The sequence below is a fragment of the Zonotrichia albicollis genome, chromosome 1 (genome assembly GCF_047830755.1).
Source record: "Zonotrichia albicollis isolate bZonAlb1 chromosome 1, bZonAlb1.hap1, whole genome shotgun sequence".
Lineage (NCBI taxonomy): Eukaryota > Metazoa > Chordata > Aves > Passeriformes > Passerellidae > Zonotrichia > Zonotrichia albicollis.
Window position 1 is genome coordinate 137,139,292 of NC_133819.1, and position 23,654 is coordinate 137,162,945.

At 42.8% G+C, this 23,654-nt stretch overlaps 2 protein-coding genes across 3 annotated transcripts; one reads left to right on the forward strand and one right to left on the reverse strand.

Annotated features, from left to right (window-relative positions):
- The first annotated feature begins 50 nt into the window (after positions 1-50).
- On the forward strand, positions 51-11,316 carry RBIS (ribosomal biogenesis factor). Its single transcript, XM_005479540.4, has 4 exons — positions 51-217; positions 3,663-3,779; positions 5,629-10,241; positions 11,138-11,316. The coding sequence occupies exons 1-3, from the start codon at positions 98-100 to the stop codon at positions 5,695-5,697; spliced, it is 306 nt and encodes a 101-aa protein (XP_005479597.1). The 5' UTR covers positions 51-97; the 3' UTR covers positions 5,698-10,241; positions 11,138-11,316.
- E2F5 (E2F transcription factor 5) lies at positions 6,086-20,939 on the reverse strand. Of its 2 annotated transcripts, none has more exons than XM_074555744.1 (9): positions 20,703-20,939; positions 14,667-14,776; positions 13,860-14,023; positions 12,615-12,656; positions 10,745-10,809; positions 9,525-9,819; positions 8,622-8,822; positions 7,536-7,580; positions 6,086-6,480 (listed from the first exon to the last, which is right to left on the reverse strand). In XM_074555744.1, the coding sequence occupies exons 1-9, from the start codon at positions 20,826-20,828 to the stop codon at positions 6,371-6,373; spliced, it is 1,158 nt and encodes a 385-aa protein (XP_074411845.1). In that variant the 5' UTR covers positions 20,829-20,939; the 3' UTR covers positions 6,086-6,370. The 2 variants fall into 2 exon arrangements, with proteins under 2 accessions (XP_074411845.1, XP_074411855.1); XM_074555754.1 differs by having other exon boundaries at positions 9,552-9,819; positions 20,703-20,937.
- Between the last annotated feature and the right edge of the window lie 2,715 nt (positions 20,940-23,654).

Here is a 23,654-nt window from a genome sequence, read left to right on the forward strand (position 1 = left end):
GCCCCCTGGCGGCCCCGCGCGGCGCTGTGGGCCATTGGCGGCTCCCTGCGTCACAGCCCCATGTGACGTCACCCGCCCGCGCGCCGCTGCCGCCGCCATGGGCAAGAACCGCGGCGGGGCCGCCAAGGCCGGCAGCGTGTTCCGCATCGCCCGCAGCGGCGTCCTCAAAGCCAAGGCCAAGGGCAAGGCGCGGCCCGTCACGTCCGGGCTGAAGCAGGTGAGTGCTGCGGCAGCGCCCCACCACGGGGAGGGCCCCTGCCCTGCTGCGGCGCCCGCGGGAGGCCTCGGCCCGGCGGGGATTCCTCCCCTTCGACCTCGGTGCGCGGCGCAGCAAGCGCTCGGAGGTGAATAAATCGAGCTGTTTTAGGGGCAGTGTGCGTCCGGGCACAAAACGGCAAAGTGCACGATTATCATCCGAAAATTAGGTTTGTATGTGGATGTCATCTGGAAAAAGAGGATCACAGGGAGTTCATTTGACTAATCCGCAGGCATATGCCACAGCAGGCATCGGGCTGTGCTTCAGGGGTGCCGTTTGGGAAGAGTCTGATAGTGTCGCGCCTTGGCCTCGGGAATGCGATGCTGAAGGGCGCATCCGCAGTTCAGCGAGTTCGCCTTCACCGGACTGCATTCACAGCGTCTCTGAGGGTGTAATTCAGGGTAGAGTTTAACAAAATGCCTTGATCCGAACCACTGGCCATAGTTAGTACTACTGACAAGGGGAAGTCCTGCTCCTTTCCATCCCGTTCCTTGTCCCAGGAAGGGAGCCCTGTGCCAGGCTCTGGGCTATATTCCCACAGCTCTCCTTGATGCTGGCTCAGGAACTCTATGCCCACTAGGTGACTCAACTCGCTAAATCAGCAGTAAAAGGCATTAAAAATACATTTTGCGTTTTTATGTGCTGCGTTGGTAAGTTGAATAAAGTTAATTATGAATGAATGAATGAATGCAGAGAGAAGCATTTTGGTGGAGAAGAACCAGAAAGGATGGAGCCTTTTCTGATCCAGTAGCTGTTTATTTGCCTCAGCTGTCAAGTAAAACTGTCAGTGAGATGCAGTGAACATAGCTAGGAGTGTGCATTGCTGGATGTTTTGCTCTTAATTCCTCTCTGCCCCTTTTTTGCCCCTTATATGGCTGTGGTGCTCTGTAGATGCTTCTGTACACCAGTTTAACATATTAAAGCAATAGAAGAACAAAGAAGCAAAAATAATGTTGTTATTTTGGTGTCTGTAGAAGAGCACAGCCCAGAGGAGAGAGAGAGTGGGTCATGGAGTAGGGAGCAGTGCAGGGGAAGAGGGATGGGGGTGACCAAGCAAGAGTTTTCCTGTTGTGAGCACTGAGTCATCATATGTTTTCTTCTCAAAGCCTGCCTCCAGCCTAAGGTGTGTGTTCTGCAAGAGTTCACCTGTCCCTCTAGAAAAGCATCTGGTAATAGAAATAATAAAAGCAGATAGTGGCTTGTTTTCTCCATCTGATGCAGTTGCAGTCTGCTAGGGAAACACAAGTAAATGGCTTTTAAAAAAAAGGCCGTTTCAGATTTTCTCCTGCAAGCTCCACTTGACAAATTAATCTGGTGGACAGACAGGAACAAACTTTACAAAAAACAATTTCATGTTGCTGGCGTCACATCTCCTCTTAGTCTAGACTGTTCTGTATAATAAAGGGAGAAACAGGTTTAAAATCATATTCATGAAATGTCTGAGTTTCATAGTCTTGAAAAGCTTATTAGGAGTAAAATTTTATTCTGTGTGTTTGAAGCTGTGTTCTTTAATGCATTAAGCCTTTGGGCTTAATGTGATTTACTTATCGTTAAGCAGTATAAGAAGATGCTCAGAAAAAAAAAGTTGCTAAAATGAATTTACTCATTAATAGCTATAAGCTCATTGTAACTGTTCAGACAACTTTTGATGTAGGTACCCATGCTAGCTATAGAGCCTCTTTTTGTGAACCAGTCCTGCCTGACTACTTGAGGATATCACCATTAAAACTGACTGGAACCTTCTAAAACCCCTGTGAAGCTGGAAGATGGCGACAAGCCCTGACTGAACACATGGTCTTTGTACATCATATTACCAACAGTCCATCCACTCTGATCAGAGCTGGTAGCTGGGGCTGTATTTCTCCAGTCACTGTCCCAGTGAAAGTGTTCATCTGAGCAGGCCTGTTCTATCAGCCTCATTGCCCACTGCTTCTTATTACTGGTTTTTGTGGTCAGTGAGAATGGAATTGTTACTGTATAGGTGCTCTGAAATTATGGAGGCTTTGAAAGTAAAATGAATATGTGTAACCATTCACAGTTTGCTCCTGCCTGTTTAAATTGCTCAGAGATGAACTGTGGGGATGCCCACTGAACAGCAGTAGGTATGCTGAGATTTGGGGTTGCCTGAAGACCTATGAGCATGCTTCTGGAATGTTTGCAGTGTAATAGGTTAGGCTGTGATCCTGTTCCAAACTTTGGAAGCAGCAGGTGCTAGGGCTCAGATCAGCTGAATCTTCCTTTGCTGCAGTAGTGAGAGTTTATGCCCTCTTGCATCCACCCTGCTCTTCTACCACAGACAGCTGTCCCCAGAGTGCAACACACGTCCATATTCTAGCACTTCCTCTTTGAAAGTAAAATCTTTGATGAAATAACTTATAAAGGCAGACTTGGGCTAAAAGAGAGGCTGAGGTGCCCAGAGATGCACATTCCACTCTGCTGCAGCTGCAGTTTCCTTCAATGCTGTGGCAAAACCTGGTAGACGTTGTTGGCCAGACCTACAGTATGAACAGTTAGGATGCAAGGTGTGATGATGAAGGTAAGCTACTGGAAGAAATTCAGCATACTAAAATAATTTACAAATTGTATTTGGTTTGAGGGGCTACAGGCTTGGCTTCTCTAAAAAGCTGCCAGAAGCTTCCCTTATGTCTGAAAGGGCCAATGCCAGCTGGCTTCAGGATGGACATGCTGCTGGCTAAGGCAGAGCCCATCAGGTACTGGCAGTGCCTCTGGGTTGATGTAGTTCAGAAGCATACCTCCAGCAGCAGCAGTCAGAATAGGGGCGTGAGAATTTTTTAAAGAAACAGCCCTGCAAACACCAAGGTCAGTGAAGAAGAAGTGGGAAGAGGTGCTCCAGGTATCTGAGCTGAGATTCCTCTGCAGCATTTGTTTGACAACAAATTCATTTTCCCCAAGTTCAGTTGAGTCTGTTCTGCCTGTGATGGCAAGTGGTGAGTGATCTTTCTCTGCCCTTATCTCTACCCATGAGCCTTTCATTATATTTCATCATATTTCCTGTCCCCTGTCTAGCTGGAGAAGGCAGCGATGGAGTGGCTTTGGTGGGCACCTGGCATCCAGCCAGGGTCAGTTCACCAAAGAGAGGAAGGAAGGAACCCTTCCTGGGACTTCATTCCAGCTAAGAGGAGCTGAGGCTGGTGTAGCAGTATAGACTTTTGTTTTCTTTGTGTTCTCCTTCTGGATCACTATGGGCTCCCATTCCCGTAGAGCAAGTTTAACTCTTAATTTTGAATTTATTAGTACACAGCTAGATGACCTAATGAAGTAACAGGTAAAACACACCAAAAAGCATGTAACACTGGCTGCATAATAATTGCACAAAAATGGGGCAGTTTCACATCAGTGGAATTTTTGCTAAAAATACTAACATATGTATTTTTTTTTCTCCCAGATAAACATTAAAAATGCTGAAAAAGTTAGCACAATAAATAAAGCATTTGCTGAAGTTCAGAAAGAAATCCGGCAGCTATCAAAAGGTACCACAGCAGAACCTCAGAACACTCAGCAGGTAAATTCCCTTTGTAAAAATCTGAACAGAAGGAAAAGAATGTGTGTTTAAAGCATTATAATGTGTCTCTTAGGCTGCAGGCAATAGCTCAGTTGGTCAGTGTGGTGCTGTGTTACAGGGCTTGCAAGGGTTCGTCAGGGGTGAAGAGACAGATGAGAATCTTGACTTCATGATCAGAAGGCTGGATTTATTAATTTATGATATATAATACATTAAAACTATACTAAAAGGAATAGAGAAGAAAGTTCAGAAGCTTGCTATCTAAGAATAGAATAGGAATGAATCAACAACAGAGCTCTCTCTGATCTGTCCCAGAGAGAGCTTGGCCCCCGATTGGCCCTTAATTGTAAACATGGAACATGGGCCAATCACAGGTGCACCTGTTGCATTCCACAGCAGTAGATAACCATTGTTTACATTCTCTTTCTGGGGCCTCAGCTTCCCAGAAGAGGGAAAAATCCTAAAGAAAGGATTTTCCACAAAGGATGTCTGTGACAGTGCTGGTAATACCAAGGTGCTGAGTTCAACCCTTTTAATGGCCATTTACTTAAGAGTTGGACTTGATGATCCTTGTGGGTCCCTTCCACTTCAGAATATTCTGTGAATTCATGCAGTTGATTTAAAGCTAGAATCCCAGTTTTATGAATTTCATTTGTGTGGCAATGCTGAAACCTAGTTAGCATGTTCAAATTCTACAAAACTACTGAAGTAGAGCGAGAAGAGGGTGGCAGCCATGCTGAAGCACACTTCAAAAGCATATTTTAAAATTACATTCTAGGTGATTTCTTACTGTTTTTTTTAAGTTAGTCCCAACTCTATCCCCTTGATTTGAAACTTGTATCTCTACATGAATACACACAAGGAGGATGAACCTGGCTGTTCCCTACCTGAAGCTCCTGACAGTGCTTTGAAACAAACAGTTCTGCCTCTCTTTGTTCCTGATTCCTAAGCCTTGTATTACCTCATCAGAAGGACCCAACACCTGAAGCAGCAATTTCTGTAGTAGAGGTTTTGCCTGCAGCACTTGGGGTTCAAGACAGTATTTCTCTTGCCTTTGTCTAGTTTTTTTTTTAATGCAGGCCGACCTGCAGTCTTGCACAAGAATTAATTCATAAAAGTTTAATGCCTGACAGGTTCCTCCATGTAAACTCCTTCTGCTGATTGATGCTCTAGGCACAGTTTCAGGGAGAGAAAGGAGTCCTTCAGGATGAGATGCAGATGAATCCATCCTGCTGTTGGGGAAAGCTGGAGTTTGGAGAAGTGGACATGAGTTGTCAGTATGCCTGAGGTGATCAAGTTTCTGTACAGCTGGGAGCAACTAAACAAGTGTCAAATACCTCAAGGAGAGGCTGAGGGAAAAATGAAACATAAGTGACAGTGCTGCCAGCACAGGATGAAGCCAAGCCAGGATTTCAAGGCTGTTGGAGCCAGTGGTCCTGTCTCTGCTGGCTTGTTATTTATTCCTCCAAGAATTCAGACTGTACTACTGCTCCTGTGCTAGTAGGGCTCTTCACCACTCAGGCTGTTACAGTATTTTCTCCAAAGTTGCAGAAGTGTTGAGAGCAGTTGTGTTCTAAAAGCTGAGCCTGTCTCAGTTGGGCTGTGTGTGTTACTGATACAACGCTCCCAAAGCACAAAGCATTTTCTGCTTACATATCAACTTCAGTGTATCCTGCAATCCCCCCAAAGTTATTGAAGTATAACTGCAAAATCAGCTGAAATTAAATATATAAAAGTCTAATCTTCTGGCCAATGGATATTTATTTAGTCTGGTTTGGTTTTTTTTTTTTCCAAGCAGAATAAAAAGAAATTGTTTTCTGCTTTAAACTGAAACTCTTTTTTTTTCCAGGTTTCCACAAATCTGGAAGAGGAACCAGCAAATGTGGATGCTGCCACAAACCTGTTATCTCAGTTGTAATGCAAAATGGACAATGATGGGGTTGCAAGAAACGAAAGACCACAAATACTGATGGCTTTGTTTGCACAATTTTATTAAAAAAATCTTGTTAATATACAAGTATTGGCACACTTCAATACAAACTACAAACAGACCTTTCCTATCATCTAGGAAAGTGGAATGTCAGAAGTCAGTGTGAGAAACTTAAAGTGCTAAAACAGAAGGCACTTCACAAAATTGGTTCACTGAAACAGTTTAGCATAACTCAAGTTGATACCCTTCACTTTTCAACTTGGCAGTGAAAGCTTCAAAATTGTTTGAAAAGTTAAAAAATAGCTTCTTGGCAGTAAAGCTTCAAAGAAAATGCTGTTAACTGTGAGCAAGAAGACTAATCATTTTTTAAAAAATGATCAAAAAGTTATATAGTATTTTCACTTTTCTTGCTAAAGAAAGCTCCAAACAGTTGGCTTAGACAGAAACACACTCAGGTGAAAAAGTGCCAGAATTTTTGATAAGAGCCCTTTTTTAATGTTCTTGAATTTGTTTTGTGAAGTAGTTAAAGGAAGCAAAAGGAAATATACTCCCAGAGTCAGTGAACTAAGAAGTTATACATTCATTATTCAAATACTTAGGTTATGAAGAAGTCTAGATTGTTACAGTTAGAGGTAGATAAGTAGTCTGGTTGACATAATATCTAATAATTTAGTATCTGCACATCAAAGAGATCACAGACTCCTTCATTATCATCCAGGTTAAAGTTGTAGTCATCTCCGGGAGTAGGAGAGAGTCGTAAGAGAGGAAAAACTGTAAAGCAGGAACAGTTTAGTTTAAATTAAAACACTTGGAAAATCAGCCCTATCACATTTCAGTATGTCTGTCATAAGGGTTAGTCTTAATAATTAAAATAATCTTGATAATCTGACAAGCTCACTGAGATACATACCATGAAAACCTGTACTGCATTCAAACCAAGGCAGTAAGTGATCTATCTGCCATTTTTGGCTTGGTATTTTAGGTCAGTTTGCTGAAGTGGAGTGATAGCTGTGGAATATGGGTTTAATTTCTTCTGCAATGGAGTTCCTGAGGAGCTTTTGAAAACTTTAACCATCAAGCCATAATTTATATTTCTTTATCTATATCCCTGCTCTAGAAGCACAGCCTCTTTCCATGTTAACCACATACTGGCACATTCACAGAATCCCATCTTGCCCCTTGGATCTTACAACCACATCTCTTTCTGGATGAGCCCTGAAGTGGTCTGCTTGAGGGGCAGATATTATTACAGGCCTTAAAGAATACAGGGCAAAAGGAGCAAAAGCAAGTTGAGTTGACCTCTTTGCCTGCCAAATCAGTGAGAGTGGCAGAGAGGTAGGAGCACATGAATTCTGTAGTAGCTGTGGTTCAGTGCTGCACTCATGGCCAAAGACGTGCAAGAACAGAAATGGGTGACACTTGTTCTGTTAGTGTACCTCAGATGGACATGTATCAGTCTGCATCCAGAACTATATTCTGAAGTACTTATTCAAAGCACAAAGCTTTAGGCAGAATAGAATTAAACCAGATTTATATTTTAAGGCAGCACACTAGTCATCAGCTTGTTCTTTCTTTTTCCCTACATTAAGTACTGGTGGGTTATTCATGCAAGTAAGTGCTTTTGGATTAAGGTTTTCCTGTTTTGTCTGTTAAATAAAACTTGCAGGGAATAGAAAGGGGAGCAAAGACGAGTGACAGAGGAGGCAACATGGGAAAGAAGTAGTTTCATACTGACTCTTGGCATCAGATGTAACAGATGCCTTCTAAGTGCTGTTCACACAAAAATCAGGCTGCTACTTGTGATTATTAGAAAAGATGCTACTTACCATCAGAAGACATGAGTTCATCAATAATATCTCCGCTGATATTTCCTGTGAAAGACAGGAGCACATGCTTTATGTATGTGGGGTTTTTTAATATGTGTTTATAGCAGTCAAAACATTCTTTGCATTAAAACACTGAATTGACAAGTACACTATGGCTTGTGCAGTGTAGGAACTGCAGAGAAAGTATGCCATGTACATGTAAAACATACTTATCTTTGTCTCCCTCAGTTTTTCCCCCTGCTGTAGTGTGTTCTTAAGTTTGTTAGTTTGCTCCCCCCATTTTCTGTATTAAATGGTTTCTTCCTTTCCCAAGACCCTGTCAGTTAGGTTGCTATAGAAATGAAACTGCTCCTCCCTTGGTTTCTCTTATAAAGTGAAAGTTGTTTCCTCCTTAAGCTCAGTCAATCACTCCTTTTCTCCTCCTAAGTTTCGAGAATTTTCTTTTCTCTGGGAGTTATAGTTGGCTGTAGCCCCAGAGCCCCTCCTATGATTTATAACAGTTAGTTACTTTAGTATATCAGTTATGTTTCGTACCTCCAAATATGTATTTCTATTAGATAGCCGGGTTTCCCTGCCTTCTTCCCCCCTTTTCCCTTAAAACCCTCTCCTGCCCCCTGTTCGAGGCCATTTGCTGGGTGTTTCCCCTCCTTGTTAAACCGACAGTTTACCCCCAGCAAGTGGTCGCCTCCTAATTCGTCTCTCACCGCGCTGCTCCGAGCTATCACCCAGCTCAGCCCAAGGCCAAGACGCCGAGGGGGGGCTGCTTTCTGATGGGCAGGGGCCCTGGCCTTCGCCCCTCACCAGATAGCCAGATTCCAGGGCCGTTCACGCCCCCGCGCATCCCCCCAATACGTTTTTCCGACTTAACTCTTTAAAACTCAAGAACTATATATATCATGGTGTACCATGAGGCTTATCTGGTGGCAAAGAAACTCAATTGTTCAAAATTAGTATGCTCCCCAGTGGCTTCATTAGAAGATAAACAGAGACCTGGTTTTTTCCTCTGTGTAACTCACTGGTAATTTGGTCACAAAGAAGGGCTCAGGGAACCAGGGAAATCTTTAAACAGGAACTACTGCTTCCTACCTGCAGGCTCCTCCATCTTTGCAATGTCAAATGAGTTTGGCTTGAGAATGCAGTTGACATCCAGAGGCAGCAGGCTCTGGTAGTCACTGGAGCTGGCTGAGGCTTGGGCACTGTCTCCAGACAGGCTGGGATAGAGCTCTGGCTCCGGAAGGCTGGAATAAGGGGCAGCAGGGGCTGTGCTGTCCTGCTGGGCGCTGCCATCTACACGGACAGGAAGGCATGTTGAAGTCTGTTACAGTGAAACAACACGCAGCACCTGCCCCCAGCTTTGTCTTTTGAGGGAGAACATGGCCAATGTCTGAGATCAGGTGAGAGGAGTCTTCCCCTTCTACAGTCACAGTCACAATTTAATTAATTGTCAATTAACTGAAGGTCAATTAAAGGTCAGTGAAGGTAATCAGGACCCCTCAGGAATGCAGTTGTAATACAGCCTTTTCTTAAATCTTTTCCTATTACCTATTAATTTACTATTACAGTGAAAAAAGTACCTGATATTCAGGCAGCCTCTTACTGTGGCTATGTGGAAGAAGGTAAGCGACCTTGTGGTGCAATAGCTGGAACTGGTGCCTGCATTATCAATCTCATTAAAAGGTATGCGTTCAAATCATATCCTCCTCCATCAAGAGGTTTGCAATTTTGCTTCATAATGCACTCTGGAGAAGCACCTCAGAATAATTAACAGGATTACATCCAAAACCTGTTCAGTGTAAGATGGTAAGATGTGAGGGAAGCATCTCTTTCATCAGACAGAAGAGGTGTCTGTAACCTCCTGAGAGCTGTTACAAAGGCCCTGGAGTAGTTTTTTAATGGACAGCTGCTATCCTGTGTAAATTCTTGATCTTTGTCTACCACCTTTCTTAACACTTTCTTTTTTCCCTCCAGCTGCTTTCCTCCCCCACTCACCAGAGATAGGAAAACCCCGGGATCCACCTGATGGTGTGTCCGCAGCTGCTGCTGGTGGCAACTCCTGCCCTTGGTTCAGCTCACGTTGTTCTGGGGGATTTGGAGGAGCTGCAGCTGGTTTGAGTGGAGTCACTGGAGCTGCAGGCTGAGATGGGGGCTGTGCAAGGTCATCAGGTGGAGGAACTGGAAACACCGTGGGCTTGGAGGAGCTTGATTCTTTGTTTATAAGCAGCACATGGATAGGTCCTGAACTACTTTTAAGATTGATCTGGTATTTATTCTGTCCATTCTGTCCCTGTAAAAATGGTGTATTATGAAAGTTAGTGTTCTTTGAGAACTTGGAACTCTACAAAGTGATGAAGACTAAGATCAGCTGTTTTAGTCCTCAACAAAAAGAAAAAAAAAAACAAAATCCAACATCACAGCTGCTAACGTGGGTCCTGCAGAGAACCTTACCATTGCCTGAACTGATTCAGCAGAGATGGACAAAGACAGTACCACTGATCAGCTTCATGGCTCTAGCCTTGAATGCTTTTACTGATATTAAGACTGTGCTCAGCCTCGCTAAAAATAGCTTGTGAAACTTCTCAAGTGAATTTCAGCCTTCTATAAGCACAGTGGCTATCATGCTTCCTACCATGCTCTCTCCCAGCTATGTAAACACTATTTAAAATCAAGCACTGCAACAACAACAAAAAAAGTTAAAGATGGACAGAAGTAAGTAATTTGGCCTCCTACTTTAATCTTGCCAATTTAATCCTTTTGGCTAAAGTGAGATTGCAGTCTGTTTCTCTATCCAGTCTAGTACCATGAGACTAAATCTAAATTATATTAAAACTAAATCAAAAAGGTGTTTTTCATAAAGAGATCCATTTTAACAATATAACAGAGAAACTTGACACATAAAAGTCACTGAGTTCTCAAGAGAATTCATAACAACTATGCATTATTTTGAAAGCTGCAACATTTTAAAAGCAAGAGAGAAGAAGAAACCCACTTGTGTATTTCGGTTTTAATAGAAGGCAGGGTTACCATTAGTCTATCTAAGTGTACAAAACTCACTTTTCTCTGTCTGGCTTAAACTCTTCTCAACTTAAACAATGCTACTCCTTTCTCCCCTCCTCTTGGACAAGGATAGAGATAAATCCTCTGCTCTGAAACAACTCTTCTTTGCCACTATTGCTCTAGAACACTTAGGTAAACGAGAAACCAGTACATACCATTTCAGGTCTAGGTACTTCTAATTGTGTACCACAAGGTGCTTGAATTGCTAGAAGTGTATCTCCTGGTTAAACAGCAATTTTAAAGAAAGTGTTAAGTGTATTTTTCTTAAGTCTTGTATAGTATCCACTCAAATGAGATTTGGAAATTGTGTAAGGTCACCTAAAGTACTGTGTTATTTAGCATATGTAAACTTGTGGTAGGACATGTGCAGCCCCTCTAAGATCCAAGTACATTGCATAGTATAAATCAGGGAATTCCAACACTAAGATCATAGTTGCAAAAACCTTTTCTCACAGCAGTACAAGATTTACCATATTCTTTACCCATTTGTCTTCTAGTTGTATATATAACAAAAGGTGAAAATATTTAACTATTTCCTTTTTTCACAGAACCAAAGAATCATTTAGGTTGGAAAAGACCTCCAAGATCATTGAGTCCAACCTTTGACTGATCACCACCTTGTCAGCTAGACCACAGCACTAAGTGTCATGTCCAGTTGTTCCTTGAATACCTTCATGGATAGCGACTCCACCACCTTCCTGGGTAGCCTGATTCAATGCTTAATCAGTGTTTCTTGAAAAAATTTTTCCTGTTGTCCAACCTGAACCTCCCTGGTGTAACTTGAGGCCATATGCTCTTGTCCTATCACTGGTTGCCTGGGAGAAGAGACTGACCCCCACCTGGCTACAGCCTCCTTTCAGGTCCTTGTAGACAGTGATAAGGTCTCCCTTGAACCTCCTTTTCACCAGGGTAAACAACCCCAGCTCCCTCAGCCACTCCTCATACAACTTCAGCTAAACCGGCCCTCTGACCTAGCTCAGTTTATGACTTTGATGACTGGTGGTACTACAGAGATTTAACAAAAGGAAGAAGAGGTGTTAATGTTCATCTTCAGTGCCAGTACTTCCAAATATCTAAGCTCATGGCTTCCACAGCACATACAACTGGGATCCAACAGCTGTCTGTCACACTCACCTGTGGCTTACTATGCACATGAAAATGTGTTGGTTAAAATTAGGGGACCACACTGACATGCACAGCACTGGCACAATACTGCAGGTTACTTGCTTACCTGCACATGATTTCCTCTTTGTTCATAACTAATTTGGAGTAACACTTTTCTTTCTCTGCTTCCTAAGAAACACTTAGGTGAAGTACTATGTGAGCATTGTGCCAACTGCCTCCATGTTTTGTAATGACTAACACCTTTTCAGTAACAGGCCATTTTTGTTAAATTCTGCAGTAGTTTTCTAATCTTGTGTTTTTATTTTAAAAAAGTCTTCCTTGTGGCAAAGAAAAGACAGTTTTGAGCCTAGCTGGAGGCTGAACAACAATCCCCTTGGGTGCCCCAGGATCAGGAGATGATGTCAAGGGAAGTAACCTCTGCCAGCACTTCCCGGCAATTTCTTCCAACCACCTGTACAGGAATCCTTTAGATTTAGTAGCAATGCCCCATCATTGACCTTCTGCTGGCTTATTTATACACCATCACAAGCTCTGTCTGGCCACAGTTGCTACCAGAAAATGATGCAAAATTTAGATCTTCCTGGTTCTTCTGGAGGATTGGGCCAATGAGTCCTGTCTCTGGTTCCATTAATGGCCCATGGCAAGCTGCTGAAAAGTATGAAAACCAAAAAAGAAACCAAAAACCAGGACTCCAGCTGAGCTTCCATTCTATTCAATCTATGACTACAATTAGAAAATGCCAGAACTTGGTAGCCATGAACATTATGAGACCTCAACCTAGTAATGATCACTACTGAGTATTTCTTAATTCAAAATACTTGCAGGAAAAAAGCAAGTTAGTTAGCAAGTTATTTTTTAAGAAATCACTCACTTTAGAAATACAGTCTAGCAGCAACTTACCATGGAAGCAGTTGCAGATATCTTCATGGGTGACATATGAAAATGTAATTTATGTCAAGGAACATTTTTCTTAAAACAATATAAAACTAGTATTTGCTGCCCTTCAGAAGTTTGTCCAAACTAAGCCTAAACTATAGCATTATTAAAGTTTAGAGGATTATTGTTAGAGGTGTAATCAAGGCATTATTTTTGACTTTCAGAATGGCTCATTACAAATAACAAGAGTTCTGTGTTTTAAAGAAAATACCTGTATCAGCAAATAAAATACAGAAAGAAAAATAGTTGTGTAGCTTGAACAAGAAAAGATTTTTCTAAAAAAGAAGAACATGTAAAATCTTGTTTTGAAGAATACCATTTACCTTGCTAATTTGACAACACAGAATTAAGGTACGTATCAGCATTTCCCAGAATCACACAAAAATACTGCTAGAGGGAACTTCAGAGCTCATCTACCATCCTCTGCCTCAGGGTAGGATCAATCCACTGTTCAGACATTCCAGACAGATGTTTGTCTTTCCTCTTCTGCAACACCTCCAGTGACAGATATTCCACCACCTTCCTGGCAGATCAATTCCAGTGTCAGCTCTACCAGAAGTTTTTCCTCACCTATAACTTCAGTCTCCTTTGCTACAAAATCCATTTTACAGAAACAGTTTCTGAACAGAAACTCCAGTAATTTTTAAGTACTTATCAGTAGTATTATAGATAGGAAGGGCACTTGACTGCTGCCATTCTCAGGTGTCTGTTTTGCAAGACAGCTAGACACATGCTTACAAGCAATGCAGCTGCAACTCTCTGGTATTTATATACAGCATGGGTTTTTTTCAGTTTGAAACCCAACAAGCTTCAGGACTTTGTTAACTCCATTAATCTTTGGGTGATAGCTTAATCTTTTCAAAAGAATGAAGCAGCAAAAAAGATTAATGTAAAGCACTGGTAACAAAATATAAATTTAAGTTCTGGAAAGCAGTATCACTAATTTCAAGTAAGACACTAGGATTATGCTATTGACTTAATAGTTACTGCTGTATATATATGCGCTAACTTATTTTCATGTTACCAATCACAGTCATGGAAGTTAAAAAGTCACATAAATAAGATTTATATCTTCTTTTGTTGAAGGAAAACCTGAAAAAAACTTGCCTTACCTTGCTAAATGCGTTACATTATGCTTTATCCATTACCTACACTTTAACTGGTGCTTTCATTCTAGATCCAAAATGCACACAATTAATTTAAAAGGATATTGGTGGTTTGTAGAATCATCCATGACGTTCTTGATACTTTGCTGAAGCCACAATTTCTGCTGATCCAATTCTTTTTCTTTTAGCTCTAAATCTTCAATTTCAGCTTCCAGATACCTCAGCCTGTCTATGACCTCTTTTGTATTGCAGCCAGCACCTACTCCTCTTAAAAAGGTACAAGGGTTCATGAAACCACAGGTAAAAATCTAATGCAAACATCCAATGATAATTTCTTAAGACTATTTTCAACATTTGGAAAATCTACTAATATTAAATATGAAGGAAATGAACATTTAACCTCCCAGTAGTGTTTTGACAGGAAAATGAAAATTCTTTAATTCAGATCAAATTTAGAATTTTCTTCTACAAAAACTTATCTTCTTTTGGAACTGTTTTGCAGGCCCTAGCCTTCCCCTAGAATTCTTATCTTGAGCTTTTACCTTCAGAGACCTAAGAGAAAACAGGCATGGACTGTGGTAGGGCAGGTAGGCAGAGACAGTGTGTCCTGAAAGCTCTCCCAAATTCCTTCAGGGAGAATTTTTTAACTACAAGTGCTAGTTATAAAGTAGCACTACAAGATTTCTGAAAGATTCCCTTCTGTGTGCTTTAAATTTTATTTTATATATCACAGAAACAAGTTAAAGGGAAAACAAATACAGTTAATTTGCAAATTTATTGTACTTCTACAACATCACATTGCTCATTGATTAGCAGTGTTAATTTTATGGTGTCATATCTATCAGAAGAAGTAGAGTTAATTTTTGTTGCTCTTAAGTATGTGAAAATTTGCAGAACTGACATAACTTACTTCCACTGAATGCTGTTTTTTGACTTCTTCTCAATGAGATCAATCCCCTCCAGAACGTTGGTGATATCATAGATCCTTCTCTTCTGCCTCACAGCAAGCGTATCGGCAGCCTGTGGAGAGAACAATATCAGCAACTTGCATGCTGAGGGAAAGCCACTCCCTTGGAAAAATGCCATCTAATGTAATTTCAAAAGGAGAAGGCTCCATTCTACAAGAGCCCAATACCAACAATGAGTTCTGAAGTTCAGCACCTGCAGGGAGTGCTACAAAGCACAGGCAGCAGTCCCCTGGCTGAAGGCCAACAGGCTATCCCCTAACAGAGAAAGGAGCTCATAGGGGTGCAAAGACCACGGTCTGTATCTGGAACATATTCAGCTGCATGGAGGAGCCTGCCATGCTCTTTCTGGAGGGCAGGAAAGGGTATGGAAGGCAGGCAGCGACACCTTGCAGTGGGGCAAGGCTCTGAAGCTTGAAGGACATAATAAGTTTATCATTCCTTCCACTGACATTCAAGATATTAGAGCCTTTGTTTGGATTCAGTGGTGCTAGGATACGAAACAGGGCTGTAATTTCACAAGGTGGCTGCAGGAGAGCTAAAGTATTTAAGGCCAGCATTGTCCCTACACAAATGCCCCTTGCAGGGCACAAGGGCTCACTTGATGCCACACCGAGCACCGGCAGCCTGGTACAGCCGCCAGGGATGTTGCTGCTGCCACACAGCCAGCTGTGCAGGGCGTCTGAGGGCTGCCACACCTCGCCCCTCTGAGCAAGCAGCACCAGGCAGAGAAAACCACTTCATGCTTCACTTCCTTCTCTCCTTTTGTGTAACTGATGCAAGGAGTTAAGATAAAATAAAGCAAGTGAGCTACTCATGCCTTCCACAGCTGTAGTTACTTGGGACACAAATACAAACACTACATAGGATTGTATATATTAAACAAATAGAAGAAAAATAAAGAGAAGAGTAGGCTGACCTCTGAATTTGAACTAATGCAAAAACGCAAATCATTTCTGCTACAGGAATATAATGATTTATTTCAGTTTGTCCCAACAATCTATAAATGTACGCTTTTTGTAAGTATATGTGAAAGGTACAGCTTGAGACAGCCATAACCTGGACGGAAAACAAAATTTCTTTGCTTAATAGTACAATTACCTTTTGCAACTTTATTTAAGTTGAAAGGACAAAAAGAAAGAACAGAGATTATCAAAAATACTCTTATAGCCATGAAGTTATTATAAACACTGCTCTTCCTCCTTGACAGTAATGTACCCACTAAACACTGTTTCCACTGACACCATAAGCAGCATTTATCTTTTGTATGGTCTTCTGTATAAGTCTTTTAAAACATTTTCTTAACTAACAAAAGAAGATGCATGCAAACACATATTGCAGTTTAGTTCCCTCCAAGGAAGCAGGCTCTTTGATCACTTGTTTCAGTAGGTATGCACCTGCTATCTTAATCTGCTACTTCTGCTGCATATGTACACACTGCTTCCAAGTGCATTTGTACACTCTGCTAGCAAGTGACAGAGTTAATGCCATTTGCACAATGCTGAAGCAGCACCCCATACATCTCACAGCCTTCAGTTATTCTAGAGGCTGTTTACATTATTCAGTGCAAGGAATGGACAGCACACACATGCTATTCAACTTCCTGCTTTTTTCCCACTGCTCCACATATTTGCCTAGAACTTAGTATATTACTCATGGCTTGAACAATGAAGAAACTGCTCTGGAGACAGATTTCATTACCTCTTGAAATTTTCCCAAGGTCCTGTCTACAAAATATAAATGCTTTACTAATCTGAATGTATTTTCAAACTGTACTGGTAGCGAAAGATACCAATGTACAAATCTGGAGCTATGAAACCAAAGCTTAAGATATTAAAAAAAAAAAAAAAAAAAAAGAAAAAAGAAGTGACTTCTTCTGAGTGTCCAATTTCAAATTTCAAATGTTTCAAAGTTGAAGTAATTGTTCCACTCTAAATGCTACTGCATTTTGTATGCCCAAAGCACAGCTCCCATGCATGAACACCAGCAGCAGATTCACCACTACCAGCTCCAGATCCCCAGGACAGGGGCTCATGTCATAGGAAAATGAACAGCACAGTTACATAGGTATTTGACTTGACTATCCCTGTATACAATTCAATCACTTCTATGAAATTCAGCTACTTACAACAAGAGTTCCAACACAAGCTGGGGCCAGTTCCCAAGCTGAGAAATTTAATCCAGACATTCACTAGCTTTCTGGTACAGACCTTGTAATCTAATTATCTTTTAAAAATTTCACAGATATTTTAAAAAGCAATTGAGAAGTTCCTCCTTGACATCCTAGCAGTTATCAGTGTGATACCATCTGCCAGGTACATGGATCAGAAATTAAGTTCAGTCTCCCACAGAAACAATTCAGTAATAATTTAAATAATTAAAAGACCTTCCTGACACAAATCTGTCAAAAAACATTGTTAAAACTCATATCTTCTTAGCCTGTGTCAAGAAAGGGACATCTGCAACAATGGCCCTGCTAACATGGGTGGACATAGCTTCCACATCCAGAGCTCTTTTATAAAATTCTTCTAATGTTAAGCTGCTGAACTCTATCCTTATTGCTCTAATATCTCCTCATATTTTGATTAAATATGCATTCAAGCCAAGTACTCATGAGTGCACAGACAGGTTCAGAGCTGGAATAAAGTATCTAAGCACAGAGCTATGGTTCTGCATACATTCCAGTCGTGCAGCTGCTGGAATACAGAAAACACACTGTACAGCACAGGTTCAGCTGCAGGCAGGCACACATACCCAGAAATAAGGAAGAAAGGCTAGGAAAACTGAGAGCTTGTAGCCCCCCCACCAACTCGTTTGCTCCCTGGGAGCTGACAAAAGGCAGCAGAAATCATCAGCTGTGCATGTGCTTCATTAGCCCTAGAGAGAGGAGGAACTCGATAGAGCACCACGGTAGAGTCCTTACTGAGAACGCTAACACAGCACAAGGGCCAGCACTGCCTGCTTGCTCTCTCCATGTGTCTGTCAAAGGAAAGAGGTCCTGCATCTTCTGAACTCTGCCTGTACCACAGGACAACATTTTCTCCCTAAGAGGGCTGTCAACAGTTTGGTGAAGAGTTTTAAATTGAATGGTGCTCTTGCCAAATTGCATGTAGAAGTACTGAATGTCATTGCAACATAAAGACTAAGGGAATGTACAATCTAATAGACAGACTCTTTCTTCTTCTGTGGAGTACAGCAAGTGTAAGGCAGTTATTTGCTCCTGACCAGCACACTTCTGAAACAAGTAGATTTTAGTTTTATCTCATTATCAGAAACACTGTTTAACCATCATTAAGCAGGAATGGTATGACAGAAACGAAGCCCACTTAAGAAATTAGGGCCCAAGTATTGTACAGTATGAACAGCATCCATTCAGGCAGCTTATCCCTTATTCACTCATCTGGCTCTTCTTCTCTCTTCCCTGCAATTCGTGGGTTGCTGCAGATAGAAATCTAGTTTTCTTTCCCTTCTGTATCACCCCGTCGCATTTTACACTTAATTCCATAACTAAATTTCTTTATGTAGGGCTATTCCATGACAAGTATATCATTATTTTAGAACCGCTGTTGGATTTTAAAGTAAATACAAAATTCAAATTTCAAGTGAAGAAAATTCTCATTTTCATTCCCACAATTTCTCAGATGCTACCAGTGTCCAGCACTAAAACATTTTCACAGCTTCCTCTTACACCCTGCTAAACTATAATTATAGAGGTATTAAAAATCACTAGAAAATGTCCTATAGAAGAGATTTTCCTTATCAATTGCTAAATCACAAAGCTGGAAATCCACCTGTTTTCAAATTTTATTTTCTTTCTAGTGATGGTTTTGTTACAGAAATACCAATCAGCAGCACAACATCAGACAGTCAATACCAGCCAGCAGGAAGACACTTAAAGGTGTCCATTGCATGAATAATTTCTTGGAATGCTCTGTTCCATTTCAAGGCTGTCCTGTTCTTCAGTTTCCTGAGCACACTGGCTTAACACAAACACACAAACTGGTCTTCATTTTTGCTGAGATATATGGCTTATTTAGAAGAAAACCAGTTTCAGAAATATAAGTTCTGACTCACTGCTTATGAAAGTACCAACAGTTTATGCACAACAAATTGTAACATTTAATTCAGAAACCAGTCCGCAATAGGTCCTGAGCAGAAATGCCTGTGATTGGCTGCAATGCCCACTTAACTCTTCTGCGGCTATCAACCCTTTCATTCCCTGTGAGCAGGTACCCTTCTCACTAAAGAGAACAAGAAGCATTGCTGCATCCCACTACACAGTCCAACTTTATTGTTCAAGTCAATTCTCTTTGGCACTTAAAGCCAAGCTTTTGGGCCTGATGTCTTTCAAACTGAAGTTCTGCTTCTCAGATTGACCTGGAGTATCTCTCAGGACTTGACAGACACTAAAGGAAGCTGCACAACAATCCCAAAGATCTAGACATCTTCATTCTGTTTTGCTAGATACAGACACAACTAATATTAAGGAGTTCATCGACCTGTCCAGACCACAGCATAACTAAATGAAGAATATAAAACCTATCAGTGTCCTTCCCTGTACACCCTTAAGTTTCATTAGCCAGAGTAACATCATCAAAGTACATCTGCTCTGAACAGGGATGCGCAAAAAAAGCTCTGAGAACACCATTCACCTCCTGAAGCCTATGCAGAGTAATCAAAAAATAGGTCAGTTTTCCAGAAAGGACTTCAAGCAGAGTACCAAGCCAGCCTCTTGCTGCACTTTGCTGAACACCTGACGACCTTAACCACTTAGCCTAACACCTTTGCTTCAATGCACTGCACACCCGACAGCCCAGAGGGCCCGAGCTCCAGGGAACTGGCAGGACACAGTGGCAAGGATTCCTCCTGCAACAATTGGCCCCACCAAGGTGGGCTGGTCCCAGGGCATCACTGGAGAGGCTCCAGACACTGCAGCCCAAGGCATGCCTTGAAGGGCAGTAGGCTGGCTGCAGAGCTGGGTGACAACCATTTGTCACTCCTATGCAAATTCAGCGTCTTTCATTTACACATAATAGAAAGCATAAGGCGACTATGGTCTGTTTTTCAACGTGGTTTTCTCTTGCTTAAAGGAGGGGGTTGGGCCAGAAACAGGTTTTAACAGCAGCCCATACACGGAGTCAGTGCAGACAGCAACACAGGGCAGTCAAAGAAATCACAGTATTGTTAAGGCAGGAAGGGACCTCTGGAAATCATTTAGTCCAACCCCCACCAAGGCAGGGTCTCCCGGAGCAGGTGCACAGGAACTCATCCAGGTGGGTTCTCAATGTCTCCAGAGAGGGAGACTCCACGACCTCCCTGGGCAGCCTGTTCCAGTGCTCTGCCACCCTTAACATAGAGAAGTTCTTCCTCATGTTGAGGCGAAACTTCTGTGCTTTAGTTAATGGTCATTGCTCCTCGTCCTGTCACTGGGCACTATGAAAGAATCTGGCACCACCCTCTTGGCATGCACCAATAGGATATATATGTATATATATATGTGTATATATGTGTATATATATATATGCACTAATGAGACCTGTTCTCAGTGTTTTCTTTTCAGACAAAACGGGCCCAGCTCCCACAATCTCTTCTCATAAGAGATGCTCCAGACCCCACATCACCTTTGCAGCCCTCCACTGGACCCTCTGCAGTAGCTCCGTGTCTTTTTTCTACTGAAGAGCCCAGAACAGGGCATAGTAAATAAGACCGCTCTCAGCAAGTTAAACTTAACATACGGTGCCCCTTACATCCCTTTATAAAGAGCCGGAACGCGTGTTTTAGCCGACCGCGGCGGCTGTCAGCCATCACCGGGCACCCGCAGCCCGTCAGCGGCCGGGGGAGGCCCCACCACGCCGGGCGGGCGGCAGGGGGAGAAGGAAGGGAGGAAGGAAGGAGGGAGCGGGCGGTCCTGCCCGGCCCCAGCGCTGCGCCGCCCCGGCTGGGCCCGGCGGTGCCGCCGGCCGCCCCCCCCGCCCTCGCACCGCTTTGAGGTCCAGCACGCCGTCCTTGGCCTCCTGCAGCAGCGACACAAACTTGGTGGTCAGCAGCCCCAGGCTCTTCTCGTGGCGGCTGCTGCCGCCGCCCGCCGCCTCGGCTGCTGCGGCCATGCCGCCGGCGGGGCCACGTGTCGCGACCGCCGCAACGGCCCGAGCGGGAGCGCGGCCCCCGGCCCAGCGCGGCGGCGGGAGGGGCGGTCCGCAGGAAGTGACGGCGCCGCCGTTGCCTGGACACCGGCGCGGTCGGGCCGCGGGGCTGCGGCTGCGGACGGGCCCGGCCCCCTCCGGCCGTAGCGGGGTGGGCGGCCCCGCGGCCTGCGAGAGAGGGACTGCAGCCTTTGGCTGCCTCGGGCTGCTCCCGGCTCTCGCTCAGGGCCCCCGGACGGGTAGCGCAGGCCTGGAGTCGGCCAGATACGTACCGCGAGTCTGCCTATCCCTGCCTCGATAGCTCCTTGTCCCTCATTTCACCGTTTGCATTTGATATAAAAACACTTAGATTAATTGCAGACGCTGTTCTCACACCTCCCAGACCAGGTACAGGACACGCTGATGATCTGGCCAGGGGAACAGGGAATTTTGGATGCTTACCTGGCCCCTTCCACTGGTGTCCGTATATACTTGGCCTTAATTCAGGTACATCTCTTTCCCTCAATTACTGTCGAATAAAAGCAGAGAAGATTTAAAGTCTGTACTGTGTAAGAACTTCGGGGATGCACAAGAAGACCAGACCCACAGCTACCATCACACACGGCAGTGGGGCACGGTACCCTGGGTGTGCCACGGCACGCATGAGCTGCACAGGCAATCCCATGTTCAGGGCAACATATGCACGGTAACACACTGGTTATGGAACCACAGTCCTGCTGGTCTCAAGTAACCAAGGATTTCTTGATTCCATACTCACATTGATAGAAACAGATCATTCTCTAGTTGGAAAATGAAAACAAAATCTAGTAATGGAATTGATTTTAAATTGTCATGATTAATGCATGAGAGCTTTGCATCTGACAAGATCAGTATTCACATTTTGTTATATTTTTATTTAATTAAATTTATTTACTATTTATTTTATAAATTGTCTTTCATTTATGCTGGGTTGAAATTTATCCTTATGATTAGGTAAATTTGGTGCAGCTTTCACCTGCCTCATGTCTTTATTTTATCATTTTGAAGGTAAAAATCATTTAAACACTTATTAAAAAGCTCTAAGGAACCCATGTAAGCATAAAGAGGGAAACAATGCCAAAGATGGAGTAATCTGCAAGGAAAACAAATGTTCCAAGGACTACTAACACATGCATGTTCCCAAGTACTGTAATATGAAATTCCTGAGCCAAGAGCAAGGAATAGAAAGAATTCATGTTAAAACTATTAACGTCTTCTTATGATGAAAACAGAAAGTTTAAGAACAACAATTTTGGAGTTAAAACTCAGAGGAGATGTTAAGAAATTGAATCAGGGCAAGAATAAGTTCTTTTAACTTCCTGGTGCATTCCAGGTATTCAATTACTTCACCCAAAGTGCTTGGTCAAATAATAAGCAAAGAAAAAGAAGTTCCCCAGGAAACACTTGATCAACATGCCAGAAAAGCACGCTGAAGTGGTGCACGATTTCTGCACCAATGATAACCATGAAAATACTATTGAACAGCTTTCCAGGTGAGCATTTCCCTCACATATTGTGGATGGAGTATATAGAGCACAACAGTAAGAAATAATTCTTCTGTTTTTAGAAAACACAGTTAGGATTTGTTCTTACACTCTGCTAACCATTACCAGTATTTCTTAATTTTTACATATTATAAACCAATGGCACAGATTCCAAGCAAACAGTCCTTAACAGCTCTCTTCTACCTTACCTGAGAATACCACAGTGCAGACACCCCATTATTGCTGATGGCTGTCTCTTGGTGTTTCCATGGGTCAGGTATGGAAACTCCATGCAGGGAGTCAGAGCTGAAGCAGGTGTCTGCTTTCTGTCCCTTCCACAAATTTGGAAGTTTACCCTTTTCTAAGATGCTGCAATCTCTAGCCAAGTCCCAGCCCTACACACCTCCCCCCATGCAAAGCAGAGTGGGGGGTGTTTTCCCAGGCTCTTGCAAGCACCTCATTCTGTTGTCAGGCTGCCTTTTTTAAAATTTTGCTTTGCTACTGCTACTTCCATTTTTAAATCAGAGTTTTTTCCCGGATTTCAATGTTGTGCTTTGTTAAAGACTAGTCACTGATCGCCAGGATGCTGTTTTCACTGCCACGGCTTCTGCTTTTGACTTGTGGCCATGTTTTCAAGGCCTTTGTCGTCCCTTAAGCTGCACCTCATAACAAGAAGCAGCTGGTATCAAGCTCTGGTTCACACAGCAAGCTTTCATTAACAAATTAACAACAAACCCAGCAGGCCTAACACAGTTACCCAAAGGCCAGGGCTTTTTACTAGCACTAAATAAAGTACTTTTAAAGGGCTGCTGTGCACCGAAATGCACCATCAGTTGCACTGTGCCAATGTGCTAATGTGCTGAAGCTTGGGTTCTGAACGACTGATGGCAAAGTCAGCTTAGGGGCTGCTACGGTCACTGGAGCAACAGCACTCTGCTGCAGCTACAGCGAGGTGCAAGGGGAGAGGAAATAGCTCCACCTGGTGTACCAGCGTGTTCCCGTGATTTTACTGCTCACGGCTCCCTTCACTTCAGCAGCATGAAAATGCTTGAGGATGGGGTTGTTCAGTAGCAGTTTAGGATCTTCTGGGAACAACCAAATGAAGTAAACACCTGAGTACTGCAGAGATGGTAAAAACTCCACCATGAAATAAGTGTAACAATATATTAACAAAACCCTTATCTTTTGCTTCCTTAAGAAGCTCTTAGATTATCTCCTCTATTTCAAAAGCCTGGTAGGGAGCCTATTGTGGAGAAAACCAAACTACTCTGCCAAAAAAGCCACTCTA

Coding starts and splice junctions, on each gene's coding strand:
- E2F5 (XM_074555744.1), bottom strand. CDS start 20,828: ATGGCCGCAGCAGCCGAGGCGGCGGGCGGCGGCAGCAGCCGCCACGAG. Junction 14,777..20,702: donor GCGTGCTGGACCTCAAAGCG/GTGCGAGGGCGG, acceptor TTCTCTCCACAG/GCTGCCGATACGCTTGCTGT. Junction 8,823..9,524: donor CCGGGGTTTTCCTATCTCTG/GTGAGTGGGGGA, acceptor CTGTCCGTGTAG/ATGGCAGCGCCCAGCAGGAC.
- RBIS (XM_005479540.4), top strand. CDS start 98: ATGGGCAAGAACCGCGGCGGGGCCGCCAAGGCCGGCAGCGTGTTCCGC. Junction 218..3,662: donor TCACGTCCGGGCTGAAGCAG/GTGAGTGCTGCG, acceptor TTTTTCTCCCAG/ATAAACATTAAAAATGCTGA. Junction 3,780..5,628: donor AACCTCAGAACACTCAGCAG/GTAAATTCCCTT, acceptor TTTTTTTTCCAG/GTTTCCACAAATCTGGAAGA.